This window comes from Coregonus clupeaformis, chromosome 14 (genome assembly GCF_020615455.1).
Source record: "Coregonus clupeaformis isolate EN_2021a chromosome 14, ASM2061545v1, whole genome shotgun sequence".
NCBI lineage: Eukaryota > Metazoa > Chordata > Actinopteri > Salmoniformes > Salmonidae > Coregonus > Coregonus clupeaformis.
Window position 1 is genome coordinate 35,610,816 of NC_059205.1, and position 13,482 is coordinate 35,624,297.

Here is a 13,482-nt window from a genome sequence, read left to right on the forward strand (position 1 = left end):
GATGGTTGCTAATGAGCCAATTATAAAATAAATATTTACCAAATAGTGTACGGCTCTGATAAGTTTGTCAGCTCTTTTTGCCCACATTACATGTGTAGACTAAAAATAATCTGCCGGAGAATGCCAATTGACCTTGTAATCTCAGCTGTAAAATGTATTGTACAGGAGATTTAATCAAGCTAGTCGTCTTGACTACTTTCTTTTCTCTTTCTCTCTTGCATCGAAGGTTAAAAAGTATTGACAGGAGACAGAATGCAATCGGGCCATCATCTAATTGGCCTTCACATGACTCTTACAGAATTTCCACGTGGACGGAGATATTGGACATTTTATCCAAGTCTACTGGAGGACAATTTATTCTTAACTAAGTCAAATAATTCTTAACTGAATTTTTCCAGTGCAATATAGGTTTAAGCAAATCCCCTTATTGTTTGGGATACCTTTAAATGTACCTTCAGAGGTCATTCAATATTCATCAGTAAAAAAACAAACAGTTTCTGTCTAAAGAGACAAGACTAACAAGGGAAATACACAAACTAATAGTACAGGTAGATAGCAATAAAAACGGTACTACAGAGACACGAATAACAAGTTAGAGGAAAACAAAAAGAACTGGAGGAACTTATTCAAGGATGATCTAATGTAATCTATTACGAAAATAAAGCAAACTGGATGGAATATGGAGAAAAATGCAACAAATTCTTCCTGAATCTCCAACACAGGAATGCTGCCAAAATGAATTTGCAGAAACCCGTTACTAAAGACGGAGTCAGCTATGATTCTCTGAATTATATTTTAAAAGAGGAAGCTAAATATTTTAAGCAGATGTTTTTACAGAGGAATAACTTTTTCAGACTGAATTCTATCAGTCTGGAAAAACCCCAGGGCTTGATGTTATACGGGTAGAGGTATATCAAGCCTTTTTTATATACTCAAAGCTCCATTATTAGCATGTTTTATCTACTATAGAAATGGTAGTCTGTCAGGTACTCAGTAGAAAGTTCTGATTTTACTATTATTAAAACAAGACCCAGATGGCAAATCTAAAGATCCAGTCCATCTAAAAAACTGGAGGCCTCTTACACGTCAATGTTGTGATGCAAAAATACTAGTGAAATATATAGCACTCAGAATTAAAAAGGTTTTACCGGGTATTGTTTATCCTGATCAGACAGGTTTTTTACATGGATGATACATTGGAGATAATATACGACAACTAGTAGAAATAATAGAACAACATGAAACATCTAAGAAACCAGGCCTGCTATTTATAGCAGATTTTTAAAAGGACTTTGATAAAGTAAGACTGGATTTTATATACATTGCATTCGTAAAATATTCAGACCCCTTGACTTTTTCCACATTTTGTTACGTTACAGCCTTATTCTAAAATTGATTAAATTGTTTTTTCACCAAATCTACACACAATACCCCATTTTGTGTGTGTGCAAATGTATATATATAAAAAAAACGGAAATATCACATTTGCATAAGTATTCAGACCCTTTACTCAGTACTTTCAAATCAAATGTTATTTGTCAGATACACGTGTTTAGCAGATGTTATTGCGGGTGTAGCGAAATGCTTGTGCTTCTAGCTCCGACAGTGCAGTAATATCTAAAAAGTAATATCTAACAACTTCACAACATATACCCAATACACACAAATCTAAGTAAGGAATGGAATTACGAATATATACATATATGGACGAGCAATGACAGAGCGGCATGGACTAAAATACAGTAGAATATTATAGAATGCAGTATATACATATGAGATGACTAATGCAAGATATGTAAACATTATTAAAGTGACTAGTGTTCCATTTCTTAAAGTGGTCAGTGATTTCAATAGGCAGCAGCAGCCTCTAATGTGCTAGTGATGGCTATTTAACAGTCTGATGGCCTTGAGATAGAAGCTGTTTTTCAGTCTCTCGGTCCCCGCTTTGATGCACCTGTACTGACCTTGCCTTCTGGATGATAGCGGGGTGAACAGGCAGTGGCTCAGGTAGTTGATCTCCTTGATGATCTTTTTGGCCTTCCTGTGACATCGGGTGCTGTAGGTGTCCTGGAGGGCGGGTAGTTTGCCCCCAGTAATGTATTCGGCAGACCGCACCACTCTCTGGAGAGCCCTGCGGTTGCGGGTGGTGCAGTTGCCGTACCAGGTGGTGATGCAGCCCAACAGGATGCTCTTAATTGTGCATCTGTAAAAGTTTGTGGGTTTTAAGTGCCAAGCCAAATTTCTTCAGCCTCCTGAGGTTGAAGAGTCTCTGTTGCGTCTTCTTCACCACACTGTCTGTGTGGGTGAATCAATTCAGTTTGTCAGTGATGTGTACGCCAAGGAACTTGAAGCATTCTACCTTCTCCACTGCTGTCCCGTCGATGTGGATAGGGGGGTGCACCCTCTGCTGTTTCCTTAAGTCCACGATCATCTCCTTTGTTTTGTTGACATTGAGTGAGAGGTTATTTTCCTGGCGCCACACTCCCAGAGCCCTCACCTCCTCCCTGTAGGCTGTCTCGTCATTGTTGGTAATCAAGCCTACTACTGTTGTGTCGTCTGCAAACTTGATGATTTGAGTTGGAGGCGTGCTTGGCCACGCAGTCATGGGTGAACAGGGAGTACAGGAGGGGGCTGAGCATGCACCCTTGAGGGGCCCCAGTGTTGAGGATCAGTGAAGTGGAGATGTTGTTTCCTACCTTCACCACCTGGGGGCGGCACGTCAGGAGGTCCAGGACCCAGTTGCACAGGGCGGGGTTCAGACCCAGGGCCTACAGCTTAATGATGAGCTTGGAGGGTACTATGGTGTTGAATGCTGAGTTATAGTCAATGAACAGCATTCTTACATACAGTGGGGAGAACAAGTATTTGATACACTGCCGATTTTGCAGGTTTTCCTACTTACAAAGCATGTAGAGGTCTGTAATTTTTTATCATAGGTACACTTCAACTGTGAGAGACGGAATCTAAAACAAAAATCCAGAAAATCACATTGTATGATTTTTAAGTAATTAATTTGCATTTTATTGCATGACATAAGTATTTGATCACCTACCAACCAGTAAGAATTCCGGCTCTCACAGACCTGTTAGTTTTTCTTTAAGAAGCCCTCCTGTTCTCCACTCATTACCTGTATTAACTGCACCTGTTTGAACTCGTTACCTGTATAAAAGACACCTGTCCACACACTCAATCAAACAGACTCCAACCTCTCCACAATGGCCAAGACCAGAGAGCTGTGTAAGGACATCAGGGATAAAATTGTAGACCTGCACAAGGCTGGGATGGGCTACAGGACAATAGGCAAGCAGCTTGGTGAGAAGGCAACAACTGTTGGCGCAATTATTAGAAAATGGAAGAAGTTCAAGATGACGGTCAATCAAATCAAATCAAATTTTATTTGTCACATGCGCCGAATACAACAGGTGCAGACATTACAGTGAAATGCTTACTTACAGCCCTTAACCAACAGTGCATTTATTTTAAACAAAAAAGTAAAAATAAAACAACAACAACAAAAAAAGTGTTGAGAAAAAAAAGAGCAGAAGTAAAATAAAGTGACAGTAGGGAGGCTATATATACAGGGGGGTACCGTTGCAGAGTCAATGTGCGGGGGGCACCGGCTAGTTGAGGTAGTTGAGGTAATATGTACATGTGGGTAGAGTTAAAGTGACTATGCATAAATACTTAACAGAGTAGCAGCAGCGTAAAAGATGGGGTGGGGGGGGCAGTGCAAATAGTCCGGGTAGCCATGATTAGCTGTTCAGGAGTCTTATGGCTTGGGGGTAGAAGCTGTTGAGAAGTCTTTTGGACCTAGACTTGGCACTCCGGTACCGCTTGCCGTGCGGTAGCAGAGAGAACAGTCTATGACTAGGGTGGCTGGAGTCTTTGACAATTTTGAGGGCCTTCCTCTGGCACCGCCTGGTATAGAGGTCCTGGATGGCAGGAAGCTTTGCCCCAGTGATGTACTGGGCCGTACGCACTAGCCTCTGTAGTGCCTTGCGGTCGGAGGCCAAGCAGTTGCCATACCAGGCGGTGATGCAACCAGTCAGGATGCTCTCGATGGTGCAGCTGTATAATTTTTTGAGGATCTGAGGACCCATGCCAAATCTTTTTAGTCTCCTGAGGGGGAATAGGCTTTGTCGTGCCCTCTTCACGACTGTCTTGGTGTGTTTGGACCATGATAGTTCGTTGGTGATGTGGACACCAAGGAACTTGAAGCTCTCAACCTGTTCCACTACAGCCCCGTCGATGAGAATGGGGGCGTGCTCAGTCCTCTTTTTTTTCCTGTAGTCCACAATCATCTCCTTTGTCTTGGTCACGTTGAGGGAGAGGTTGTTGTCCTGGCACCACACGGCCAGATCTCTGACCTCCTCCCTATAGGCTGTCTCATCGTTGTCGGTGATCAGGCCTACCACTGTTGTGTCGTCGGCAAACTTAATGATGGTGTTGGAGTCGTGCCTGGCCATGCAGTCATGGGTGAACAGAGAGTACAGGAGGGGGACTGAGCACGCACCCCTGAGGGGCCCCCCGTGTTGAGGATCAGTGTGGCAGATGTGTTGTTACCTACCCTTACCACCTGGGGGTGGCCCGTCAGGAAGTCCAGGATCCAGTTGCAGAGGGAGGTGTTTAGTCCCAGGATCCTTAGCTTAGTGATGAGCTTAGAGGGCACTATGGTGTTGAATGCTGAGCTGTAGTCAATGAATAGCATTCTCACGTAGGTGTTCCTCTTGTCCAGGTGGGAAAGGGCAGTGTGGAGTGCAATAGAGATTGCATCATCTGTGGATCTGTTGGGGCGGTATGCAAATTGGAGTGGGTCTAGGGTTTCTGGGATAATGCTGTTGATGTGAGCCATGACCAGCCTTTCAAAGCACTTCATGGCTACAGACGTCAGTGCTACGGGTCGGTAGTCATTTAGGCAGGTTATCTTAGAGTCCTTGGGAACGGGGACTATGGTGGTCTGCTTGAAACAAGTTGGTATTACAGACTCAGTCAGGGACATGTTGAAAATGTCAGTGAAGACACTTGCCAGTTGGTCAGCACATGCTCGGAGTACACGTCCTGGTAATCCGTCTGGCCCTGCGGCCTTGTGAATGTTGACCTGCTTAAAAGTCTTACTCACATCGGCTACGGAGAGCGTGATCACATAGTCATCCGGAGCAGCTGGTGCTCTCATGCATGCTTCAGTGTTGCTTGCCTCGAAGCGAGCATAGAAGTGGTTTAGCTCGTCTGGTAGGCTTGTGTCACTGGGCAGCTCGCGGCTGTGCTTCCCTTTGTAGTCTGTAATAGTTTTCAAGCCCTGCCACATCCGACGAGCGTCAGAGCCAGTGTAGTACGATTCAATCTTAGACCTGTATTGACTCTTTGCCTGTTTGATGGTTCGTCGGAGGTCATAGCGGGATTTCTTATAAGCGTCCGGGTTAGAGTCCCGTTCCTTGAAAGCGGCAGCTCTACCCTTTAGCTCAGTGCGGATGTTTCCTGTAATCCATGGCTTCTGGTTGGGGTATGTACGTACGGTCACTGTGGGGGACGACATCATCGATGCACTTATTGATGAAGCCAGTGACTGATGTGGTGTACTCCTCAATGCTGTCTGAAGAATCCCGGAACATGTTCCAGTCTGTGCTAGCAAAACAGTCCTGTAGCTTAGCATCTGCGTCATCTGACCACTTTTTTATTAACCGAGTCACTGGTGCTTCCTGCTTTAGTTTTTGCTTATAAGCAGGAATCAGGAGGATAGAGTTATGGTCAGATTTGCCAAATGGAGGGCGAGGGAGAGCTTTGTATGCGTCTCTGTGTGTGGACTAAAGGTGGTCTAGAGTTTTTGAGAGACGGAATCTAAATCCCCCTCGGTCTGGGGCTCTAAATCACCCTCGGTCTGGGGCTCTATGCAAGATCTCACCTCGTGGGGTATCAATGATCATGAGGAAGGTGAGGGATCAGCCCAGAACTACACGGCAGGACCTGGTCAACGACCTGAAGAGAGCTGGGACCACAGTCTCAAAGAAAACCATTAGTAACACACTACGCCGTCATGGATTCAAATCCTGCAGCGCACGCAATGTCCCCCTGCTCAAGCCAGCGCATGTCCAGGCCCGTCTGAAGTTTGCCAATGACCATCTGGATGATCCAGAGGAGGAATGGGAGAAGGTCATGTGGTCTGATGAGACAAAAATATAGCTTTTTGGTCTAAACTCCACTCGCTGTGTTTGGAGGAAGAAGAAGGATGAGTACAACCCCAAGAACACCATTCCAACCGTGAAGCATGGTGGTGGAAACATACTGGATGCTTTTCTGCAAAGGGGACAGGACGACTGCACCGTATTGAGGGGAGGATGGATGGGGCCATGTATCGCGAGATCTTGGCCAACTACCTCCTTCCCTCAGTAAGAGCATTGAAGATGGGTCGTGGCTGGGTCTTCCAGCATGACAACGACCCGAAACACACAGCCAGGGCAACTAAGGAGTGGCTCCGTAAGAAGCATCTCAAGGTCCAGGAGTGGCCTAGCCAGTCTCCAGGCCTGAACCCAATAGAAAATCTTGCTGAAAGTCCGCATTGCCCAGCGACAGCCCCGAAACCTGAAGGATCTGGAGAAGGTCTGTATGGAGGAGTGGGCCAAAATCCCTGCTGCAGTGTGTGCAAACCTGGTCAAGACCTACAGGAAACGTATGATCTCTGTAATTGCAAACAAAGGTTTCTGTACCAAATATTAAGTTCTGCTTTTCTGATGTATCAAATACTTATGTCATGCAATAAAATGCAAATTAATTACTTAAAAATCATACAATGTGATTTTCTAGATTCTAGATTCCGTCTCTCACAGTTGAAGTGTACCTATGATAAAAATTACAGACCTCTACATGCTTTGTAAGTAGGAAAACCTGCAAAATCGGCAGTGTATCAAATACTTGTTCTCCCCACTGTTTGTATTCCTCTTGTCCAGGTGGGATAGAACAGTGTGCAGTGTGATGGCGATTGCATCGTCTGTGGATCTATTGGGGCGGTAAGCAAATTTGAAGTGGGTCTAGGGTGACCGGTAAGGTAGAGGTGATATGACTAAAAAAAAGATGATCCTTGACTAGTCTCTCAAAGCACTTCATGATGACAGAGGTGAGTGCTACGGGACGATAGTCATTTAGTTCAGTTACCTTTGCTTTCTTGGGTACAGGAACAATGGTGGCCATCTTGAAGCATGTGGGGACAGCAGACTGGGATAGGGAGAGATTGAATATGTCTGTAAACACACCAGCCAGCTGGTCTGCACATGCTCTGAGGACGCGGCTAGGGATGCTGTCTGGGCCGGCAGCCTTGCGGGGGTTAACATGCTTAAATGTCTTACTCACGTCGGCCACGGAGAAGGACCTTTTGGCAGTGATTACATCCTCGAGGCTTCTTGGGTATGACGCTACAAGCTTGGGGCACATGTATTTGGCGAGTTTCTCCCATTCTTCTCTGCAGATCCTCTCAAGCTCTGGCAGGTTGGATGGGGAGCGTCGCAGCACAGCTATTTTCAGGTCTCTCCAGAGATGTTCGATTGGGTTCAAGTCTGGGCTCTGGCTGGGCCACTCAAGGACATTCAGAGACTTGTCCCGATGCCATTCCTGCGTTGTCTTGGCTGTGTGCTTAGGGTTGTTGTCCTTTTAGAAGGTGAACCTCCACCCCAGTCTGAGGTCCTGAGTGCTCTGGAGCATCTTTCCTTCAATGATCTTTCTCTTCCCTTGATCCTGACTATTCTCTGCCGCTGAAAAACATCCCAAAGCATGATGCTGCCACCACCATGCTTCACGGTAGGGATGGTGCCAGGTTTCCTCCAGACGTGACGCTTGGTATTCAGGCCAAAGAGTTCAATCTTGGTTTCATCAGACCAGATAATCTTGTTTCTCATGGTCTGAGAGTCCTTTAGGTGCCTTTTGGCAAACTCAAAGCGGACTGTCATGTGCCTTTTATTGAAGAGTGGCTTCCGTCTGGCCACTCTACCATAAAGGCCTGATTGTTGGAGTGCTGCAGAGATGGTAGTTTTTCTGGAAGGTTCTCCCATCTCCCCAGAGGAACTCTGGAGCTCCTTCAGAGTGACAATTTGGGTTCTTGGTCACCTCCCTGACCAATGCCCTTGTCTCCCGATTGCTCAGTTTGGCCGGGCGGCCAGCTCTAGGAAGAGTCTTTGTGGTTCCAAACTTCTTCCATTTAAGAATGATGGAGGCCACTGTGTTCTTGGGGACCTTCAATGCTGCAGAACTTTTTTGGTACCCTTCCCCAGATCTGTGCCTTGACACAATCCTGTCTCGGAGCTCTACGGACAATTCCTTCGACCTCATAGCTTGGTTTTTGCTCTGACATGCACTGTCAACTGTGGGACCTTATATAGAAGGTGTGTGCCTTTCCAAATTATGTCCAATCAATTGAATCTACCACAGGTGGACTCCAATCAAGTTGTAGAAATATCTCAAGGATAATCAATGGAAACAGGATGCACCTGAGCTCAATTTCGAGTCTCATAGCAAAGGGTCTGAATACTTATAAGGTATTTCAGTTTTTTCTTTTTAATACATTTGCTAACATTTCTAAAAACCTGTTTTTGCTTTGTCATTATGAGGTATTGTGTGGAGATTGGTTAGGGGAAAAAAACAATTTAATCAATTTTATAATAAGGCTGTAATATAACAAAATGTGGAAAAAGTGAAGAGCTCGGAATACTTTCCGAATGCACTGTATAAATGCCTGGATTTTCTTCAATTTCAGTGAGACTCTTATTCAATGGGTAAAAGTAATGTATAGCAACCCCAGGTGTAAAATAGTAAATAGTGGCCACTTCTCAGACAGTTTTGAATTGTCAAGAGGAGTTAAACAAGGGTGTCCGCTGTCACCATATCTATTCGTAATGGCCATCAAAATGCTAACTATTAAAATCAGATCAAATAACAACATTAGAGGATTAGAAATCCAAGGCTTAAAAACAAAGGTGACCGTGTATGCCGACGACTCAAGTTTTATATTAAGTCCGCAAGCTAGATCCCTGCAATATCTCATTGAAGGTAACACTTCTGGACTCTCTGGGCTAAAACTTAATTATGATAAGTGTAACATATTACGTATTAAAACATTAATTTCAATAGGTAACTAGTAGAAATAGACAAGATCCTGCAACCATGGAGAGGTCTATTTATGGAAGAATTACACTGATTAACTCCTTAGTCATATCTCATTTTACTCACTTACTTATGGCGCTAGCTACTCCTGATTTTATTATTTTTTCAAATCAGATGAGCAAAAAATATTTTGTTATCTGCGATGCTAAATCAGACAAGATAATGTGTGAACTGGGTTAGTTGAGATGATTTAAATATAAAACAACTAAACTCTCTCTAAAAGCTTCACTTATACACACACTTTTTACTTAGATTACTAAGAAAAGCTTATCCATTATTTAAAAATTGCCTTTTTGCCTTTGTGCAGATTGCCATGTCTAATTTTCAATTTTTTGAAAATGAAACCTTTTTCAAAGTATCTCTCTTTTTCAAACAAGCATTGCAGAGCTGGTTACAATTCCAATTTCATCCCCCTGAAAAGATAGAATAAATATGACAATAAATATTATGGTTGAACTCAAATGTGCCGGTTGAGAAAATACCTGTATTTATGGAAAATATATTTGAAAAAGGGTATTTTGTTTTTAAATGATATTGGAATGGTAGAGTTATGAATTGTATGGGAAGGTCTGCTCAATCCAAGATTAAAACCAATTGGAGGAGGCATGTGGCAGCGGGAGGAGGTAGGGAACTGGTTTGTCTGCCCAATATATAGGATCAAAACTGGCGGAGGAATATAAAAAGCATAAATAGGAAAGGGGTGGGGGTCTCGGATGGTTGAGGGGCAGCTGTTGGCCTGGTGGTTGGGAGCTTGGGCCGGTGGCCGATAGGTCGCTGGTTTGGGTCCCTGTTTTGACTTGGTGGGAGATCTGTGAACGTGCCCTTGGGTAGGGTGTTGACCCTGGTTGCTTCTGTGGGCCGCTCTGTTAGATGACTGAATGTAATGTAAATGTTGAGCGGCTTCACTACAGGTAGATTGTATGTTTTTAATATTCAATAAATGAAAAATACATAAAAATTAAATAAAATACAGGATTGTACAATATTATATTGTATTGTACTCTTTATTGCGGCGTTACAGTATACCTTACAAGGCCCTACTGTACCATAACCTGACTCATGGTAATCCTATCTCCTCTTCCCTGGCCCTCTACATTGGCACCTCTAGAGTCCTCAGATGGGCACATTCATCGGTGTGTACCTGCCCTGCATGCAGAACCTCCTGGGAGTCATCCTCTTCCTGCGTCTTACCTGGATCGTTGGCACCGCTGGCATCATGGAGTCCTTCGCTATTGTCGTCATGTGCTGCACCTGTGTGAGTACTTTTCAATAGAACTATGTAAGAGTACTAAGGTGTGAGTAATATAGGTCTACAATACATCTAGTATGACTATTTACTTTCCTCCCTTTTGACTACCGTAATTTTCGGACTATAAGCCGCGCCTTTTTCCAATTTTTCGACCCTGCGGCTTATATAACGGTGCGGCTAATCTATGGATTTTTACAGCTAACGGCCACTAGAAGACCTCCTAAATCTATGGATTTTACAGGTTACAGTCCACCAACTTTAACTCTATGGGCTCTATGACCGGTCCGCGCCCCCCACCTTTAAGCGGCGGGCTCCAGCAGGAAAAGCTGGAGGCCGGAAAAGAGTGAGACAGGTAGCGCGCAAAAGTAAAAGTGGAACCGAGAATGGTACGAGAGACAGAACGAGAGACAGAACGAGAGCAAGACAGACAGACATTACGAGAGCGAGACAGTTTGTCTCTTTCCCGACAATCCCCTCTGTGCACGAACCCTTACATATGGTAATTAAACATTAAAACACCTGCGGCTTATAGTCCAGTGCGGCTTATATATGTACACATCATTCAATATCATTCAATTTAGCTGCTGCGGCTTATACTCCGGTGCGCCTTATAGTGCGGAAAATATGGTATTTACTTTCCTTTCTTTTTTTTTCTTCTTTTTTGGGGGTGGGGGAGTTTACCCCCCTTTTTTTCTCCCCAATTTCGTGGTATCCAATTGGTAGTTACAGTCTTGTCCCATCGCTGCAACTCCCGTACGGACACGGGAGAGGCGAAGTTCGAGAGTCGTGCGTCCTCCGAAACACAACCCAACCTAGCCGCACTGCTTCTTGACACAGTGCCCACTTAACCCGGAAGCCAGCCGCACCAATGTGCCGGAGGAAACACCGTACACCTGGCGACCGAGTCAGCGTGCCAAACCCTCCCCTACCCTGGACGGCGCTGGGCCAATTGTGCGCCACCCCATGGGTCTCCCGGTCGCGGCCGGCTACGACAGAGCTCTAACCAGGATCTCTAGTGGCACAGCTAGCACTGCGATGCAGTGCCTTAGACCACTGCGCCACTCGGGAGGCACTTTACTTTCCTTTCTTTTGGGGAGTTTCATGTACTATACTGTAGTATTCTCTGTCTATCTTAGCCATCTCATTTTTCACTCCCTGAGGAAATTGTATCCATACACCCAACAATGCTAGTATTTTGTCTTTTTTCCTCCCTTACAGACCATGCTGACAGCGATATCAATGAGCGCTATTGCAACAAATGGTGTAGTGCCAGGTAATGCTAGTTCAACTTATTTTCACCTTGAATAAGAAACCTCAACCTGTGATTTTATGGAGACATGGTTATTTAACACTATAGTACTGTCAATATTTTACCTTGGTGGTTTATTTTGGTGGTTTTACCTGGATCTGTTCTCTTTCCCCATGCAGCCGGAGGCTCCTACTACATGATCTCCAGGTCTTTGGGACCAGAGTTTGGTGGGGCTGTGGGCTTGTGCTTCTACCTTGGCACAACGTTCGCTGGCTCCATGTACATTCTGGGTACTATTGAAATCCTACTGGTAAGGATGGAACAGAATGCCTGGTCATGATATACTGTAGGATGTACACAATGTTTCGAGCCAGGCGTTTTTAATGACCGCATGACTCTTCCAGAAGTTGATACCTTGTTATAGCCTATAACAATGGCCCAGAGTTTTTCCTGAACATGTCACATGGTCAGGCCCAAACAATGTTTCATGAAGTTAGTGTCCTAGCTGTCTCCTATTCTTGTTCCAGACGTACATCGTGCCGAACAATGCAGTGTTTGTGGCAGAGAAGAAGGAGGACGAGACGGAAGCCATGCTGAATAACATGCGTGTGTACGGGACCTGCTGTCTGGCACTTATGGCTCTAGTGGTGTTTGTGGGGGTCAGATATGTCAACAAGCTGGCCCTGGTCTTCCTGACCTGTGTGGTGCTCTCCATCATGGCTATCTACGCCGGAGTCATCAAGACCGTCATAGAACGACCAGACTTCCCGTGAGTTCGATTTATGAGTTATAGTTAGTCTATTGGCATAGGAAATGCTTGTGCCTGTGTTTGTCTAGTCAGAGTAATATGCACACTGTATATGACCAGTCATCTGATATTATAGGGCTGATATCAGAGAGACACATATTAGTAGACTCTTTTATGCAGCGGTTACAGTGGCCAAAAGGAAAATATTATATTTTCTTTACACAAGAAAATCTCCTTATGGATATTTGTATGTTTCCTACAGAATCTGTCTCCTGGGGAACCGTTCCTTGCAGAACCACAACTTTGAGAAGTGTTTGAAGACTGAGGTGATCAAGAACGTGACGTATACCACCAAGCTGTGGGAGCTGTTCTGTGGCAGCCCCCACCTCAACGCTACCTGTGATGAATATTTTACCCTGAACAACGTGACTGAGATCCAGGGCATCCCAGGCCTGCTCAGTGGGGTCATCAAAGGTCAGCCACAACCCACTGTCTGGGGAACATTACTACACTGGACAGGCTTGGTGAAGACCAACACAGTAGAAATGTTACCAGGCCTACTACATTCTTACTACTAGTTACTCACTTACCATGGTCATATCATAACTTATCAAAGTATTATCATGAACAACGCAGACTGGGAAGAGACACACACACACAGGCACACACACACGCTAACACACATACATTGTAATGTTATAATATTGTTGCATTGTGGTATTATACATGTTGTATTGTAGATATTTAGTGGTAGAGTAGTGGTGTAATAATGTGTTACAGTGAGGGGAAAAAAGTATTTGATCCCCTTTGCCCACTGACAAAGACATGATCAGTCTATAATTTGAATGGTAGGTTTATTTGAACAGTGAGAGACAGAATAACAACAAAAATTCCAGAAAAACGCATGTCAAAAATGTTATAAATTGATTTGCATTTTAATGAGGGAAATAAGTATTTGACCCCTCTGCAAAACATGACTTAGTACTTGGTGGCAAAAAATCACAGAGGTCAGACGTTTCTTGTAGTTGGCCACCAGGTTTGCACACATCTCAGGAGGGATTTTGTCCCACTCCTCTTTGCAGATCTTCTCCA

At 44.3% G+C, this 13,482-nt stretch overlaps 1 protein-coding gene across 2 annotated transcripts in view; it reads left to right on the top strand.

Annotated features, from left to right (window-relative positions):
- LOC121580968 (solute carrier family 12 member 7-like) overlaps positions 1-13,482 on the top strand; it is a 95,401-nt gene that overhangs the window by 53,131 nt on the left and 28,788 nt on the right. For both annotated transcript variants that reach the window (XM_041896208.2, XM_041896209.2), the window contains exons 4-8: positions 10,253-10,399; positions 11,612-11,666; positions 11,822-11,952; positions 12,170-12,411; positions 12,653-12,864. In XM_041896208.2, coding sequence (XP_041752142.1) covers positions 10,253-10,399; positions 11,612-11,666; positions 11,822-11,952; positions 12,170-12,411; positions 12,653-12,864 — 787 coding nt within the window. The remainder of the gene's footprint in view (positions 1-10,252; positions 10,400-11,611; positions 11,667-11,821; positions 11,953-12,169; positions 12,412-12,652; positions 12,865-13,482) is intronic.